This window comes from Zootoca vivipara, chromosome 7 (assembly GCF_963506605.1).
Source record: "Zootoca vivipara chromosome 7, rZooViv1.1, whole genome shotgun sequence".
Lineage (NCBI taxonomy): Eukaryota > Metazoa > Chordata > Lepidosauria > Squamata > Lacertidae > Zootoca > Zootoca vivipara.
Genome location: NC_083282.1, coordinates 946,672 through 965,683, shown reverse-complemented (window position 1 = coordinate 965,683; position 19,012 = coordinate 946,672). Strand labels below are relative to the sequence as shown.

The 19,012-nt window shown below is 41.2% G+C and overlaps 1 protein-coding gene across 2 annotated transcripts in view; it reads right to left on the bottom strand.

Moving 5' to 3' along the window:
* Positions 1-400: 400 nt before the first annotated feature.
* Positions 401-19,012, bottom strand: part of PIGA (phosphatidylinositol glycan anchor biosynthesis class A) — a 35,987-nt gene continuing 17,375 nt past the window's right edge. For both annotated transcript variants that reach the window (XM_035102419.2, XM_035102418.2), the window contains 2 exons: positions 10,065-10,271; positions 401-9,348 (listed from right to left, as the gene is read on the bottom strand). In XM_035102419.2, coding sequence (XP_034958310.1) covers positions 9,091-9,348; positions 10,065-10,271 — 465 coding nt within the window. In that variant the 3' untranslated portion in view covers positions 401-9,090. The remainder of the gene's footprint in view (positions 9,349-10,064; positions 10,272-19,012) is intronic.

Sequence of the window (19,012 nt, the reverse complement as noted above, 5' to 3'; positions counted from 1 at the left end):
GCTGGCTTCGCCCCTCCCCCTGTGCTTGGTGCCTAGTTCATTTCATTCAGTAATAGATCATGATTCAATCTTACTTTAGGATACTTACAGGTAGGTAGCCATGTTGGTCTGACGTAGTCGAAGCAAAATAAAAAAATTCCTTCCAGCAGCATGCACACGAAAGCTCATACCAATGACAAACTTAGTTGGTCTCTAAGGTGCTGCTGGAAGGATTTTTTTTTTACTTTAGGATACTTTAGGAACATGTTTACTTTATCTTTTCTTCTGTTTCTTAGATTTGCTATATATATATATATATATATATATATATATATATATATATATATAAATATAATATAATAGATAATAGATATAATAGATAATAGATATAATAAAAATAATAATAAAAAATATAATAGATAATAGATAAAATAATATAGGCCAGTTGTGTTGTTATTGCTGTTCAAGCTAGCAGTGGGCTGCACAACTTTACCTAGACCTAAGCTAATATAGGAGGGCAATTGTTTACATGACTTGGATTAACATCTGAGGGATGGGAAGGAAAAAGGGAGTCTACTCTGGTTCCTAGCCGTCTTGTGCATACAAGTATTAGATGTAGCCCCCAGAAGCCAAACCAAGTGGGAGACATAGTCCCCCAACTATTTTTCAGTCCAACATGGAGCACAACATTCAACAGGCTACTATTCTTTATTTATAATACTGTCAGTGGGCTTTTCCTTTCTGGCAGTTCGACAAATTGTGTTAAACTGAAAGGTAACTGACATTCTTTTAAAGGTAAAGGGACCCCTGACTGTTAGGTCCAGTCGCGGACGACTCTGGGGTTGCGGCGCTCATCTTGCTTTAGTGGCCGAGGGAGCCGGCATACAGCTTTCGGGTCATGTGGCTAGGATGACTAAGCCGCTTCTGGCGAACCAGAGCATCGCACGGAAACGCCGTTTAACTTCCCGTTGGAGCATGCTTTCAAACTGCTAGGTTGGCAGGAGCAGGGACCGAACAATGGGAGCTCACCCCATCGTGGGGATTCGAACCGCCAACCTTCTGATCGGCAAACCCACCCCATTCTTTGTGCACCTTTATTACTAATGCAGGGAAAAAGAAAAATGCTTCCACCTTGTGGAGTGACACATTATAGCATCCGTTTCGTTCATTATGGGAGCTAATTCATTTTGTGCATTCTTAGCAGCAGAGGAATCTTTGGGCATTTCCCACATACATGCCATGACCCTTGTGCCTGATCTTTCAAGGAGAAAGTCCCACCTACTAGTAGGAAACAGACATACTAGACAGCAGGGCTTTTTTCTAGAAAAAAAGGTGCAGGAACTCATGGCAAACAGCCCTTTGTACTAGGAGTCCAGGCACTGCCCATTTACCATACATGCCTCAGTCCTGCTTCTCTGGCACACACAAGCAGGAGGGACAGGGTGTTTTGCAGAGCAGATGCACAGGGAGGTTGAGGAGCCTCATCAAAGCTCCACTGCACCTCTGGCTCACAAGAACCCCCTCTCTGGAGTCCATAGAGGACGTCTCCTTTGCGCTCCAGGGAGGGTCTTCTTGTGAACCAGAGACGCAGCGGGAAAGTTCATGCTGGAACAGCTTTCCAGAGAGTTCCAAAAAAGCCCTGCTTCAACATTAGCGTCATTTTCCAGCCCTGCTTCTTGCTGACTCGTGAATCATGCAGAGCATTTGCCCAACCTGTAGTTAGGGAACTTGGCTGAGTCCTGGAAGACCCACTTCCTGTCTTGCAGGTCTTTTCCCACCTGGCCTGGCCTTGAAGAGACTTTTGGGCTGGGGTGTTGCTTAGCAGGCTGTGTGGTGCTGGGGGTAGGATGTTGCTCTTGTTTCTGTTAATTTTTTGTATCTTTATTTTGGATCTTATCATTTACATGGAAATTGTTCGATTTGGTTGTGTAATTTTTGATGTTTTGTTTATTGTTTATGACTACTTTTGGTATGTCTGTAGTTAGGTAAAGGTAAAGGGACCCCTGACCATTAGGTCCAGTCGTGGCCGACTCTGGGGTTGCGCGCTCATCTCGCATTATTGGCCGAGGGAGCCAGCGTATAGCTTCCAGGTCATGTGGCCAGCATGACAAAGCCGCTTCTGGCAAATCAGAGCAGCCCATGGAAACGCCGTTTACCTTCCCGCTGTAGCGGTACCTATTTATCTACTTGCATTTTGACGTGCTTTCGAACTGCTAGGTTGGCAGGAGCTGGGACCAAGCAACGGGAGCTCACCCCGTCACAGGGATTCGAACTGCCGACCTTCTGATCAGCAAGCCCTAGGCTCAGTGGTTTAACCACAGCGCCACCTGGGTCCCTTAGTCTAACTATGTCTGTAGTTAGGTATTTTTTAAACACAGTAAACCCACAACCTATGCGGGAGTTACATTCCAGGGTCTTGCGCCTAAAGCCAAAATAGTGTATACCAAAACCACATTGGGTTCAATGGTGGGCTGCAATGTCAAAGTCATTTCCCCCCAAACCCCATCCCTTTTTATTTTTTTGCCCCACATGTAAAGCTGAATGCGCACAAGTTAAATGCACGTACGTTGTGGGCATACTGTATGTTGTAAGCCACCTTGAGCATGGTTTTAACTCTGGAAACTGGCATACAAATAAAATGGTTTCCCTGATGGCACAATTTTTGTCCTATCATTCTAGGATTTTTCAGATTCGTTTTATGGCAGCTTTTCCCGTTAATGCATTGTCCTTGTGCCATTGATTTCCATGTCAGCCAACCACATGCCGTCCTTGGTTCCACAATGGCAGGTGGGAGAGCTTTCTGCTCGTCCGCTCAACAGCTGATGGGAGGGAAGTTGTTTTTTGCAGCTGGCTGAGTTGCACAGCTTCCTGGGTGAGAAGGGAGGAAGAGGGTCTCCGCTGCCCCTTGTTCCCCTCCTACCCTTTCAAGCACGTAAGATCCCATGGACAGAAATACTAAAAGGGAAGGGAGTTCATGATGGTTGGGAGTTTGTTAAAAGGGAGATATTAAAAGCACAACTTCAGGCAATACCAATGAGACGGAAACATGGAAGGTGCCTAAAGAAGCCAGGGTGGCTATCTAAAGAACTTTTAACTGAGTTAAGATTTAAAAGGGATATGTACAAAAAAATGGAAAAAGGGGGAAACCACCAGAGAGGAATTCAAACCAATAGCCAGCACGTGTAGAGACAAAGTCAGAAAAGCTAAAGCACAGCATGAACTCAGGCTTGCTAGAGAGGTTAAAAGCAACAAAAAGGGCTTTTATGGGTATGTCCGTAGCAAAAACGGGACCCGGGTGGCGCTGTGGGTTAAACCACTGAGCCTAGGGCTTGCTGATCAGAAGGTCAGAACACTGGCAATAATCTTTGAAAATTCCTGGAGAACAGGTGAAGTTCCAGCAGACTGGAGGAGGGCAAATGTTGTCCCTATTTTCAAAAGGGGGAAAAGAGAGGACCCAAACAATTACCGCCCAGTCAGCCTGACATCAATACCAGGAAAGATTCTAGAGCAAATCATTAAGCAAACGGTCTGTGAGCACCTACCGTAGAAAGGATCACTGTGAACACTAAAAGTCAGCATGGGTTTCTGAAAAATAAGTCATGTCAGACTAATCTGATCTCATTTTTTGACAGAATCACAAGCCTGGTAGATGAAGGGAACGCTGTGGATGTAGCCTATCTTGATTTCAGCAAGGCCTTTGACAAGGTGCCCCATGATATTTGTATCTGGCAGCAATGGATTCAAGTTACAAGAAAGAAGATTTCACCTAAACATTAGGAAGAACTTCCTGACAGTAAGAGCTGTTCGGCAGTGGAATTTGCTACCAAGGAGTGTGGTGGAGTCTCCTTCTTAGGAGGTCTTTAAGCAGAGGCTTGACAGGCATATGTCAAGAATGCTTTGATGGTATTTCCTGCTTGGCAGTGGGTTGGACTGGATGGCCCTTGTGGTCTCTTCCAACTCTATGATTCTATGATTCTAAGCAAAAGTGGGGGAGACAGAAAACAAGCATCTCACTTATGTGTGCGGGGCCCGGAATGCTACCTCCATGTAAGTGAGGAGTCGCCTCTACTAGAAACAAATAATGTTGCCGCTTCTTCAACATTTTCCTCATACACACTATTTATCACTATTTCACTATCATCTGATAAGACATGGAACAGACTCTTCTACATCCAGACATTATACAGCAGATGGTGCTAGAACAGGCAAAATCTCTTTACAAAGAAATGAATGAAATTAAAAATGAAATCACAAAGGCAATTTAAAAATACATGGGCATTTTGAATTTAAAAATAGGTGAACATTTGACATGGTTAGAAAGGGGCTGTTAATAAAATAGAAGCCTTTCATATGCAACTGTCTGGAGAAATGAAGCAATTAAATGACAAAGTGGAAATTCTGGGAAGTAAAAGTCAGAGAGAGAGATGGAAAAATATTTGGATAATTTGGCATTATTAGAATTGAGAGACAAAGAGTTCTACCTATGATTTAGAACAATTCCTGAAGAGGAGGGTGAAGATATTAGGGATAAAGTCATTAATTCCCTGGCATGCTTTTTGGAAAAGACTGTGGACGATTTGGAGGCAGAAACAGACAAAATCTACAGAATTAATTCACGTTTTGCAAAGCTAAGAAAGGTACCAAGAGATGTTCTGGTCCAATTTGTTAGAAAGAAAAGTAGAGACGAAGTCCTGCAGCAACATTTTGAGACTAGGTTGAAAATTGACAATATAGATGTGATTGTACTGAAAAAATCCCACAGCAGACACTGCATAAAAGAAATGACAAGTCAAATAAACTTAGGCAGAAAAGAATCCAATTTAGATGGAACACACCAGAGGGAGTGATTTTCACCTTTAAACAACACAGATATTGACTCGATTCAGTACAGCAAGAAAAATTTAAACTCGGTATGGCGGTTATGCAAATTGATGAGACCGAAGGAACAGAACTGGGAGGTGTAAGTACAGACTTGACAAAATAATCTGCCCAGATGTGGATTTCAAATATTTAATGTGAAATATAAATAGAGCAAATGCTCCTCAAGAGAGAAAAGTTATTCATTTGAAAACAAATGAAACTGGATCGGATTTGTTCACAAGAGACAAATATCAGGAAAAGGGAGGATATAAATTATTTGATTAAGAGAAATTAGGTGAGGAATCTATCCCTGGAGGACTGAAGAAAAAATGGAGTTGTTCTATATATACATTCCCAATTTTGCCTCAAACTGGCATTTTTCGATGAACAAGGTAGATATGTTGGGGTGGAAATTAATATCTAAGGGATTGAAACTTTGGTTGTAGGCATTTATGCCCCAAATGAAGAGAAATCTGTATTTTATAAAGAACTTATGGACAGGTTGATGGACTTTTCATATTAAAATTTGTGCCTTATGGGAGACTGGAATGAAGTGGTCTCCCCAATAGAGGACAGAAGTTGAGAGAAAAATGTGGAATCAAGGAGACTGTACAATTAAAACAAGGGGAGGGTAAACAGTGAAAGGTTATGGCCTCCAATTGTTTTCTCATTTACAATTAACAGAAATATTTAAGTTGGATAATAAGACTTTTGGTATAGAACAAAAAAAGAGAGACAGATATTGAAATACAATTGTGTACAGATGACAAACATGCTATTGCAGAAATATATGAACTTTGTTGAAATTTGAAAGGCAAGAAGAACAAGTTAAATAATGTATGATTAAATGGGCAAAATACAAATGTGGACTAAATGGTTAAAATATGCATTGTGCTGTGATTTAAAAGAGAGTTATTACAAAATGATGTAAAATTGGTACCTAACTCCTGAGAAGTTCGGAGTACTCTCCCCCCCTTTTTGATCTGTTTTGATTTAGATTAGTTTTTTTATCCTGATAAAAAGATATCTGATATTAATCTTTGTATTCTTTTACAAACTTGAATAAAATATTTTTTAAAATCCCGACTGGTGATAGAACACTTGCCATATGGAAAATAGCATGGATCAGGATCACTTCCAAAAAGCCTCTACATCCCTTCCTATTGACTAGATTGAAAAATTGTGCCTCTTTCCTACCTTTGTTTCCCAAACAGAAAAAAATGTGTAAAATTACGAAATGATCTAACCTTGTTCACTCAGTATCTCATACTACAGGGAAAGTGGAGTGCCTTACAAAAGTGAAAATTAAAAATTAGAATTTTCAGCTATGACAAAGTCCTGGTGATCAAGATAAAAGCTGGTAAGTCTCATTAACATTGCATTCACCAATGTGTAATGTCAGTAAGAGATGCAAATTTTCAGCTTCCAATTTTGTTTGACAGTTGGTCTAACTTGTGCAAGTTCTTTTTTAAGCCAGCAAATGCCACCTTAAGCAAGTGAACTATAGCCTGTAGCACCAACCCCTTCACCTCACCCCATAAACAAAGTAAATGCGTGCACCTGAGGGATGCAAAACCTTTGTACTAATAAACTGAAAATAGAGGAAAATACTTTGCTTAAAATATTTGCCTATTTGTGTGAACTGAAGGTATGATTTCCAGTGGTCTTTACAAACCTGTCAACTTGCTGCTCACTTCTCTGCATGTTACTTGGAATCAGGTTCCACAGGCTGTGTTTGCATGTAATGCAAAGCCAGAAAATAAAGCTTATTAAACCACGATGGATTAAACCTCAAGCTAGGCGCTGATACAGGCAGCCCATGCATTCCTGCTTCAGGAAAATAAACCATGGAGGGTCTGGTTTCGTGTGACATTTGAACTCAAACAAATCATGACCACTAGCCAACTTGAAGTCATGGCAACCGTGGTTTGTTCGTGGGAAACAACTATGATTCCAGGTTTGGACGACATACTAAGCCAGTCACTTTGTAGTTTGGTTTCCCCACTTGCAGAAGGCAGAAGCAAAGTAGGAATTCATATTTTCTGGCTTAGCATTAAATGTGAACACAGCCACTAGGTCCCACTGAACTTATTCCCCAAAAGGTAAAGGACCCCTAGACAGTTAAGTCCAGTCGCAGACGACTCGGGGGTGTGGCGCTCATCTCGCTTTCAGGCTGAGGGAGCTGGCGTTTGTCAACAGACAGCTTTCTGGGACATGTGGCCAGCATGACTAAACCGCTTCTGGAGCAATGGGACACCGTGACGGAAACCAGAGCGCACAGAAATGCCGTTTACCTTCCCATCAAAGCGGTACCTATTTATCTACTTGCATTGCCATGCTTTCGAACTGCTAGGTTAGGAGAGAGACATGGGTGGCGCTGTGGTCTCAACCACTGAGTCTCTTGGGCTTGCTGATTGGAAGGTTGGCGGTTTGAATCCCTGTGACGGAATGAGCTCCCATTGCTCTGTCCCAGCTCCTGTCAACCTAGCATTTTGAAAGCATACCAGTGCAAGTAGATGAAAACGCTGCGGTGTTTCCATGCGCTCTGGTTTCCGCCATGGTGTTCCACTGCACCAGAAGCGGTTTAGTCCTGCTGGCCACACGACCCAGAAAGCTGTCTGTGGACAAACGCCAGCTCCCTCGGCCTGAAAGTGAGATGAGTGCCATACCCCATAGTCACCTTTGACTGGGGTCCTTTACCTTTTATTCCCCAATAAGGAAGCACAGGAATGTAGCTTTAAGCTGAAGATGGTGGCAGAAAAGACGCATAGACAATAAAGAGGATCTTAAAATTAATGAATGAATTAATTAAAAGCCTCAGCACTTGTAGCTTATATCATCCACACAGTCCCCCCCTCCAGAAGCACATATCCAGCACATGCAGTAATCATTATTCATACATGATCTCTTAATTTTGCATTCATACTTTTGCAGCCAAGAAAAAGAGCCACCCTTAAAAATCCTAAGCAACTAGGATCTAACCCTCGGTAATAAACCTGATTTGCATTTTACTCATATTCAATCCCTGTGGGGACTTCTTCCAATGGTGTGCCTACTACCCTTAAAGTAAGAGGCAGCTAGAGCCACAGTGAGACAAATTAAACACCAAGACCCCAAAGCACAGAGAACAGTGTCGATTGCCATATCAATATTGTAATGGGATGTCAAAAATAACAAAATGGCCAAAACATAGGGACAGTTCAGATAAACTGGGAAGCCAGGTGCATGATGAAGAAATTGGAAGGTTCTAATTCTACTTTAAAGCAAACCACAGTTCCCTGTAATTAATGAATTTAGGGAACAATGGTTTATTTCTGCCATATTTTATAATCCTATGCAAACGGATCTGGGAGTAAACCATTTGGATTTACTTCTCAGAATTGGATAGAATTCCATTAGTTAACAAACCAGGATCTGAAACCATGGTTGATCCTGGTTTATTTCAACAAACTATGGTTTGAATAACTCAGAATAACAGTTCCCCAGGTTTATCTATAAAGGGGAACCATAGATTTTGGGTTTGTTTTTTTTACATAAAAGCAGAAGCTTCCAACCTTCTCCTTGTTGCACCCTGGAGACAGGGAGGCTCTCTTGGGCTTATCCATGGAGCATGAAAGCAGTTTCCACATGTGTCTGAACAAAACCATAAAAAGTAAATTGTAAAACCAGCAAGAAGCAGCTTCTTCCAAAGAACACATTTCAAAATGTATATTCAGGAAAGCATGCAAAAATATCAAATATGCTTATTTTCATACTGTTCATTAGTGGCCCAAGAAACCTAAAGAAAGATTTAGTCCAATCCCCTCTATGGGACCTGTGTCTCACATTGGTGTCTGACCCTTAAAAAGCACCCCTGACATCTAGAGTTACAATTTTGGTCTCCTCTTGGTTTACACTGGAACAGAAGGTTCATCTTTAAGGCTTGGGGGAAGGTAAGGATATTCAAAATGGGGAAAGCAGTAAAAATCCACCTATTCACCCAAGTCTTTCTTTCAGTAATCGCCACAATGAGATTCTCCATATTTAGACAAAATCATTCAGGTTGAAAGAAATGTGATCAGCTATTGTGGCAGGTCTTGGCAAGCATATCTATCCTAAGCCATTTTAGACTATCCTAATCTGAGGTAGAAGATCTTCTTTCCAAAGATCAAGAAAAAATGTCAAATAATTTATAAAAACGTTGCATGGCAAATGTAAATCTAACAACCAATGCTAGACCATAGGAGAATGCAGTCCTGTTTGTTAGCACCTTTAACAGAACAAAGTCTTCTCTTTTTTATTTTTATTGGGGAAAGACTGTCGAGTCCATGCCCCGTTTTCTCCTGTAGCATTTATTGCAACATCAATAAGGTAATCTGGTGTCAGCCACCTCAAGAGGATCAGGAAAAGAAAGCTGAGCACAGCAAAGAGAGCAAAAATGCAGCCGGTCACTGGGCCACAGTGAGAGATTAGTCTGTCAAGTCGTTTGCCCATTGGTAATACAGTTTCACCTGCCACTCTGTCGTACACCTAAGAAAGAAAGAAAGAAAAATACATGAGGGTTGTCTGTAATGTTCAGATTGCATCATCTAATAGACAAGACACCTGCTTATAAGGCTGATTATATTCTAAGTCCAAGACAGGGTGTACTTCTGCATATGCACAAGCACTTGTGGGGCTTGGGAGAGATCTCAGAAATAGGTCCATAGGTAGCAGCTCTCTCTCTTTTGCAAGGGGAAGCTCTTGATTCTCAATAACTTTGCACCTAGGGAAGGAGGAAGAGGGGAATTTCTCCATCTGATTAGGGTTGTTCCAGTACAGGGAATGTATGTGAAGGTTTCTGGTGGAAATAAGTTAGGAGTATCTAACAAGATAAATAGTGAAACACCTAGGAGATGTTATGCAAGGGCCCAAGTAAAGACAATTTTACTAATGCTTGCAAATTATGCTACCAGTACAATGAATTTGAGAACTTATTTCTGTTACATAACATCACAACAAAGGATGACACAAAAGCAACATATTTGCTCACCCTCCACTCTGAAAAATACTCAGCCTCCCTGCTGAACCTGTGACCCTTCAGAGGCTGCTGGGCTGCCATTGCCATCACCCCTGAGCACTGAGCACTGAGCATGCTTGGGGGGCTGATGGGCCTTGGAATACCTGAGGGGCACAGGGTCCCCACCCGACACTAAAACAAAGATCAGGAAAAGAGAAGGAGTCTCAGAATATGGAAGTGCACCTACTTTTTCAGTTCTCTTTGCGACATCCTTCCAAGTATAGAAAGTTTTAACGTTGTTGTGTATTATTTCTGAAGATAGAAGCGATCCCGACTTCAGTTGATGAATCGCCTTTTCCAAACCATTACAGAGAGATTTCACAGAAGGTTCACATAAGATTATAAAATTATCTGGCAGCACCTCAGGAATCCCACCAACCCTTGTACTCACCACCTAAAATAGCAGGAAAATTTATATTATACTTAGCAGCCAATTTAGGTTTCAAAAATACTATATCAATAATACAACACAATAATGAATGTTTCACCTCCAAATGATCAGCTGTAAAGAGCTAAGCTGCACCTCTGAGAGATGGTTTTGTATTCCCCCCTTAATTCTTCTTTTCTTTTCGATTTCTTTTTTATTATTTGGATTAGTTGTTTTTTAAATTGTATTGTATGCTGAAAAGTATACACAAAGTATACACACACACACACTAAATACACACACAGCTTCTGGAGCAGCGCGCTTAGTGAACGGGTGAGGGATTGCGCTCCTGCTAACTCAAGGCAGTCCCTGTGTCAGAGTGGATGAACAGGGGCAACTTGAGATGTAAGTTCTCCCACTAAACCCCAAGGGGGGATCCTGGGGCCAAGGCCCACTACAGCTCTAAGAGCTATTGTTATCTGCGATTGTTGCTGTCATATTACCATGAAGGAGCTGAATGATGTTTACAAATTTATCTGGGCAGCCAATTTTCAGAAGGACAGTCCACAGGGCATTACGATTTACAGTGTCGAAAGCCTTACATCAATAAACGCCATATACAGGGGTTGGTTTTCATAGACACATAGAATCATAGAGTTGGAAGAGACCACAAGGGCCATCCAGTCCAACCCCCTGCCAAGCAGGAAACACCATCAAAGCATTCTTGACATATGGCTGTCAAGCCTCTGCTTAAAGACCTCCAAAGAAGGAGACTCCACCACACTCCTTGGTAGCAAATTCCACTGCCGAACAGCTCTTACTGTCAGAAAGTTCTTCCTAATGTTTAGATGGAATCTTCTTTCTTGTAGTTTGAATCCATTGCTCTGTGTCCGCTTCTCTGGAGCAGCAGAAAACAATCTTTCACCCTCCTCTATATGACATCCTTTTATATATTTGAACATGGCTATCATATCACCCCTTAACCTTCTCTTCTCCAGGCTAAACATACCCAGCTCCCTAAGCTGTTCCTCATAAGGCATCGTTTCCAGGCCTTTGACCATTTTGGTTGCCCTCTTCTGGACACGTTCCAGCTTGTCTGTATCCTTCTTGAACTGTGGTGCCCAGAACTGGACACAGCACTCCAGGTGAGGCCTGACCAGAGCAGAATACAGTGGTACTATTACTTCCCTTGACCTAGATGCTATACTCCTATTGATGCAGCCCAGAATTGCATTGGCTTTTTTAGCTGCTGCATCAAACTGTTGACTCATGTCAAGTTTGTGGTCTACCAAGACTCCTAGATCCTTTTCACATGTACTGCTCTCAAGCCAGGTGTCTCCCATCCTGTATTTGTGCTTTTCATTTTTTTTTTGCTCAAGTGTAGTACTTTACATTTCTCCTTGTTAAAACTCATCTTGTTTGCTTTGGCCCAGTTGTCTAACCTGTTAAAGTCATTTTGAAGTGTGATCCTGTCCTCTGGGGTATTAGCCACCCCTCCCAATTTGGTGTCATCTGCAAAGTTGATCAGGATGCCCTCCAAGTCATTGATAAAGATGTTGAATAAGACTGGGCCCAAGACAGAACCCTGTGGCACCCCACTAGTCACTTCTCTCCAGGATGAAGAGGAGCCATTGATGAGCACCCTTTGGGTTCGGTCAGTAAGCCAGTTACAAATCCACTGAATGGTAGCATTGTCTAGCCCGCATTTTACCAGTTTCTTTACAAGTATATCATGGGCACCTTGTCAAAGGCCTTGCTGAAATCAAGATAGGCTACATCCACAGCGTTCCCTTCATCTACCAGGTTTGTAATTCTGTCAAAAAATGAGATCAAATTAGTCTGACATGACTTATTTTTCAGAAACCCATGCTGACTTTTTCCTCTCTGCATTTTTCTTGAAGCTGTTGAGCGGTGAAAATCATGTCCACTGTCCCCCTAGAAGGCTGAAAACCATTTTAGGATTCCGGAAGGGTTATCTCAGATATTGTTACCAGACGGTTTGCTAAGATCCTTGCAAGAATTTTGCTGGCCGCAGTTAACAGAGAGATGTCTTGATAGTTTCCACAATCAGTTCTGTCACCTTTTTAAAAGAGATTGATAATTTTGGCATCCCTAAAGTCTGCTGGGATTTCTTCTCTTTCCCAGATTTTTTCGATGAGTTTGTGAAGTTGTTATGTAAGTTCAATTAAGATAAGATAAGATATCTTTATTGTCATTGTCCCCTTGCGGGAACAACGAAATTACTCGGTTGCTACATCCACTCCGATAAAGCATTCCGCATAATCCAAAATTATAAAAACCTAATTAAAAACAGTAAATATAATACAAAATAACAAGTAAAATAAGATGACTTCAAAGTCCAGGCTTTCCACTTTGAAGATTTTGGCAGGTATCCCATCAGGTCCACTGGCTTTGTTGTTTTTCATTTGGTTAATAGCTGTACACAGATTAGGAGATACTTCAAGCTCATCTCTAACTTGTTTTTGCGGAATTTGTGAGAGGACCTCGGCCGCTACAGGGGGAGTTGTGGTTAAGGAGATGTTGGTAATGTTCTTTCCAGTGCAGTGAAATAGCTTCTTTATATTTTTGAAGTGTGTTACCCTCTGCTTAGCGTAAGGGGCATATGCCATGATTTACTTGCCCATAGATGGTCTTTGTGGCTTTAAAGAAACTCTGTGCATCATGAGTGTCGGCTAAGTGCTGGATCTCTTGAGCTTTTTTTTATCCACCAGGTGTTTTTTAGTTCTCTGGTTCTTTTTTGAACCTTGGCATAGGTTTTTTTGGCATAGGTTTTTTTTCTTAGTGGCACAGTTTCTATCTCTTCCTTCCTTTTCTTGTCAATCATGCATACAATCTCACTGTCATTCTCATCAAACCAGTCCTGGTGTTTCTTGGTTTGGTATCCAATAGTTTGTTCACAGGCTGCAATAATGGATGTTTTTAGCTTGGTCCAGTGTTCCTCAATGTTATCAGGGAATTCTGAAAGGTCCTTAAGAGTCGTTTGGAAGCAATCCCGCTTAATGGGATCTTGAAGGGATTGAGTGTTCACTTTGCGCCTTGGTTTCCTTCCTTGAAGCCTGAGTTGAGCTATAATCTTGATAGCCATCGTGAAGCGCATTAGTCGGTGATCTGTCCAGCAGTCGTCAGCGCTTGTCATAGCTCTGTTAAGGAGTACATCACAGCAATCATTAGCATGGACAATAACAATAAGAGGTGCCAGTGGTTTGACCGAGGATGCCTCCATGAAGTTTTAAATTTAATTTTCTGTCGAAAGAGTGTGTTGGTAATAACAAGGTTGTGTGCTCACAAAAGTAAGATTCCATTCTGGTTGCTGTTGCCAACTGCTTCTTTCCCAATAGTCCCAGGCCACAGATCAAAATCTCACCCAACTTTTGCATTAAAATCACCCAGGAGGATAATTTTATCTTCCTTAGGTGTCTCTGATAGGACGGTATCCAGCTGAGAGTAATTTTTTTTCTTTAATGTCTTCATCGGCATCCAGTGTTGGTGCATAAGCACTTATAATAGTAGCCTGTTGTTTTTTGCAGAAATTTATTTGAAGGGTTGAGAGTCGCTCATTAATGCCAGTAGGGACTTCTGACAGGAGCTTCACAAGATCGTTTATGATAGTGAAGCCTATCCCGTGTATTCGATGTTCTTGTTCATAGACCTTTCCAGAAGAATGGGTAGCCTCCTTTTTCTTCCTTCAGTTGTCCCTCGCCTGCTCTTCGAGTCTCTTGAAGCACTGCAATATCGATGTTAAAACATCACAGCTCTCTTGCAATGATGGCAAGTTCTGCATTCAGGACGCTCGCCATCTGTGTTATCTGACAAAGTCCGTATATTCCATGTTCCAAAGTTCAATTGTCTTTTACGACCGCTAGGTGGTGACCCCACTAGGCGCAGTAATCCAGTCAGGGGAAAAGGGAGGCAGACTATGTTTAGGGCACCTTTTCTAGCCCCTCCCCCTTATCGGGGTGAGCAGAGTGGATCCTAAAAAGGGCTGATCAGTCATGGATACAGCTGCCGAACTGCTCAACTGCCTCGTTCCTTGAGTCAGAATGACTGAATCTGTATCCACCGCCCATGTGCCAGTTCATGACTAGGGGCTTCCAGATTTCACGATCCTGCCCCCGTTACCATTTGCTGATCGCCATTGGACTTTGGGGGTTTGGGTGGGGTTTTTGGAAGATGCCTGTGCGTGATTTTGTTTTATGTGTGTAGATCAGTGCACGCTGACCAACGCACAGTCATCGCAGTAGGCTCTGTTCCAATGGCATGAAGTAGTCACAACAAACCGGTAGATTCCTATCTGCTGCAGCCTTCATCCGCCTTCACAGCCGTTGTAACATACTGCTTACGGTATTATCATCCACCTGTTCTGCCGTTGAGGAGTTCTTGGATCATTCTTTGTCTAGCTCCTTCCCTTTGACCTTACCGCCTTGGGTGACCCTGCTGGGAGTACGAGATTCCCGACAGCTTCGCTCACAAGGGTCATAGGAACATGCAAGCCCACTCACCACGACAAGGTGATGATCCAGCGAGTAGGAGTAAAATAGTAAAACAGGACGATGCCAGGAAAAAAATGCAGACAGATCAAAGAGAATGGAAAAGAGCACAAGAAAAATACAAAGATGAAATCGATGAACTGAGGAAAGTACAGGAGGAGACCTGGGATGCAATTGCTGTATCGGAGAAGAGGCAGAAGAAATTGACGCTCCATCTCAAGAGAGATTAAGGAGAGCCAAGAGGAGGAAATTACAATGAAAGTAAGGAAGGAATTGGCAGACTGGCTAGAAGTTGAGGAGCATGAATTAATGTTGGACATTGATATTTCGAATCAGAAACAGTAGAGGAAGAAATAAGAAAGGACCAGGGGACTGCCTGCTATTTTTGAATTCAAGGTTATTGAGAGAAAAAATCCTAATGACATGCAGAACAAGCCCTCTATGTATTGATGGCAAAATAATTGAGATCATGAAGGAAATCCCTACACGTTTGCTGAAGAAGAGAGACAATTACAGATTTTTGACAGCAACGCTGAAAAAGAATAAAATACCATTTAGGTGGGAATTTCCCGAATGACTGACTTTTACACATAAAGAGAGGAAACCAAAGGAGGAAACCAGAATCTTTTGGAGGAAGTGGGTGGAGAAAAGCTTCAAGAGTGAAAAACGAGCAAGTCAGAATTGGACTTTTAAAAATATTTTAAAGCTATTATTTTCTTAAATTTTCTTTCATCTTCACTTCTTTTCTTTCTTCTGATTCATGAGTGAAACTGATATTCTAAACCAGATTAAATAAAATAAATAAAAAGAATATGGATTTCAAATGTATATCGTGGAATGTAAATGGCATGAATAGTAAACTGAAAGGGCATAAAGTAGAATGTGTATTGAAGAAAGGGAAATTGGATATAATATGTCTACAAGAGACTCATGTATCTAAGGACTACATAAGGGTCTTAAAAAATAAAAAATTGGGTCTAGAGTTATAGCATCAGGAATTGAAGAGAGGGGTGGCAATTTATGTAAAACCAGGTCTAAATCCTCAAATGATATCCCAAGATGAAGAAGGGAGAGTGGTGGGGCTAGAAATTCAAATTAAGCAAGAAAAAAATATTTTTGATAGGAGTGTATGCCCCAAATAATAATAAATTGGAATTCTACAGAAAGTTGGAAGAAAAATTGTGGGAATTAGGGAATGATAATATTAATGGGAGATTTAAATGGAGTGATATCGATTGATATGGACAGGACAGAAAGAGAGAAAATAACAAATTCAGGAAAATTGCCACTTTCCTTCTTTCAGTTGATTGAAAATCTAGACTTGTATGACACTTAGAGGTTAAAACACCCGACAGAGAAAGATACTACCTATTTTACTGAAGCAAAGAAATCCGGGGGGGGGGGAGATAGATGCTATTTCGACATCCAACAAATTGACTTTAAGACTGACAAAAGCAGAGATTCTGAATAAATCTCTGTCAGATCATAACCCGGAAATGATAAATATGAAAATTAAAAAACAAACCAAAGGAAAGTAGAGGTTAAATGATGATTTATGGAGAGATGTAAAGAAATTAAAAGGAAAGCTGAAAGAATTTTTTGAGATAAATGAGAAGGAAGATACAGATGGGGAAATAATTTGGGATGCGAGTAACGCATATATGAGAGGAATAGGTATACAATTAATGGGAAGGATAAAGGAAAAAGTATTATGGAAATTAATAAACATATCAGAGAAAATGAAAAAGAATTAGCAAAAAATCCCCGAAAGGAAATAGCTCAAAACATAAAAATTCCACAGTCACATTTGTTGAATCAAATAAATAAAGAGGTTGAGAATAAGATTAAATGTACAAGAAAAAGATATTTTGAATCAGCAAACAAGCCCGGTAAAATGTTATCTTGGTTAATAAAGGAGAGAACTGCAGAAAGAGTAATAAATACAGTGTGATGCAGCAGCTAAAAAAGCCAATGCAAATTGGGAGGGGTGGCTAATACCCCAGAGGACAGGATCACACTTCAAAATGACCTTAACAGATTAGACAACTGGGCCAAAGCAAACAAGATGAATTTTAACAAGGAGAAATGTAAAGTACTACACTTGGGCAAAAAAATGAAAGGCACGAATACAGGATGGGAGACACCTGGCTTGAGAGCAGTACATGTGAAAAGGATCCAGGAGTCTTGGTAGACCACAAACTTGACATGAGTCAGCAATGTGATGCAGCAGCTCAAAAAGCCAATGTAATTCTGGGCTGCATCAATAGGAGTATAGCATCTAGATCAAGGGAAGTAATAGTACCACTGTATTCTGCTCTGGTCATACCTCACCTGGAATATTATGTCCAGTTCTGGGCACCACAGTTCAAGAAGGATACAGAGAAGCTGGAACATGTCCAGAAGACGGCAACCAAAATGGTCAAAGGCCTGGAAACGATGCCTTATGAGGAACGGCTTAGGGAGCTGGGTATGCTTAGCCCGGAGAAGAGAAGGTTAAGGGGTGATATGATAGCCATGTTCAAATATATAAAAGGATGTCATATAGAGGAGGGTGAAAGATTGTTTTCTGCTACTCCAGAGAAGCGGACACGGAGCAATGGATTCAAACTACAAGAAAGAAGATTCCACCTAAACATTAGGAAGAACTTCCTGACAGTAAGAGCTGATCGACAGTGGAATTTGCTACCAAGGAGTGTGGTGGAGTCTCCTTCTTTGGAGGTCTTTAAGCAGAGGCTTGACAGCCATATGTCAAGAATGCTTTGATGGTGTTTCCTGCTTGGCAGGGAGTTGGACTGGATGGCACTTGTGGTCTCTTCCAACTATGATTCTATGATCATATGTGGTGGGTATGCCCGGAGATTGGAAAGTATTGGGGCATGATACATGAAGAATTAAAGAAAATACTCAAGATTAATTATAGCAAAAAGCCCAGAAGCATTCTTAATAGGGATATTAAATACTGACATCCCAAAAGATAAAGTATTTTTTTTCTATATGTAACATCGGTGGCAAGAATATTGATGACAAAATATTGGAAAGGGAAACAAATACCCACTAAAGAAAAATGGCTCTGTAAAGTATGTGAATATTTAGAATTAGCCAAATTAACAGCTATAATAAGACATTAATCTAAAAGCTTAGTGAAAAAAGAATGGGAATGCCTGAATGAATACTTTAAAAAACAAGAGTCAAAGTTGAATATCTGGTTGAGTATAGTCTGAATTGAATTTGTGAAGAGTTAAAAGATTGAAAGATGCTTTATGTTAAAAGAAGAAGAGTTTGGATTTGATATCCCGCTTTATCACTACCCGAAGGAGTCTCAAAGCGGCTAACATTCTCCCTTCCCTTCCTCCCCCACAACAAACACTCTGTGAGGTGGGTGGGGCTGAGAGACTTCAGAGAAGTGTGACTAGCCCAAGGTCACCCAGCAGCTGCAAGTGGAGGAGTGGAGACGCGAACCCGGTTCCCCAGATTACGAGTCTACCACTCTTAACCACTGCACCACACTGGCTCTCACCCTAAAATAAATTTAGGAAAGATATAAGAAAGAAAGAAAATAGACAGATTAACAAGATGGAAATGAAGTATTGTGTGGCTGGTGGAAGTCAATATTTTGTATGTATTTTTTTGTATTGTGAAATGCAAAGAGGATTATGGTAACGATAAGTAATATGTGTAATGTATAATCTGTTTAAATTTGCTTCTTCTTTTTTTTATAATTTTTATTAATTTTCAAACAAAACTAAACAAACTACACAACTACACAAACATACAATACAACACTGTCCCTTCGTTTTCCCTCCACCCACTGGTCCACCTCTGCCACCAGTGAAACCCGTGCGCTTTGAGAATCAAAGGGGGTCCATTGTGAGCTGGGTTTGACCTCCCCCCTCCCTCCTCCCCCCTCTTCCCCCCCCTGCCACTGAAGGGACAGGAATGGAGGAGCTCTGAGGATTGGTTTCCCCCAGCTCTTTCATAAACATACTTAAACAAATATACACATAACAATAGTAGGGGAGAATTTTAACTCCCCAATTCTTATTATCTTAACCTTATAATTGTGACTTCCTCGATAGTCTTCCTCCTGGTTTTCCCAAACAAAATCTAAAAGCTTATGGCGGGTTTTCTATTTCAATTTAAAATCCTTTTCTTATAATATTAACTCAATCCTCCTCCTTTTCCATGCTGCCCTCCCACAGGCCCCCTCCTGCCACAAGAGGAACCTGTAGGGCACAGCATTTCCAAGGTTCCATTATATCC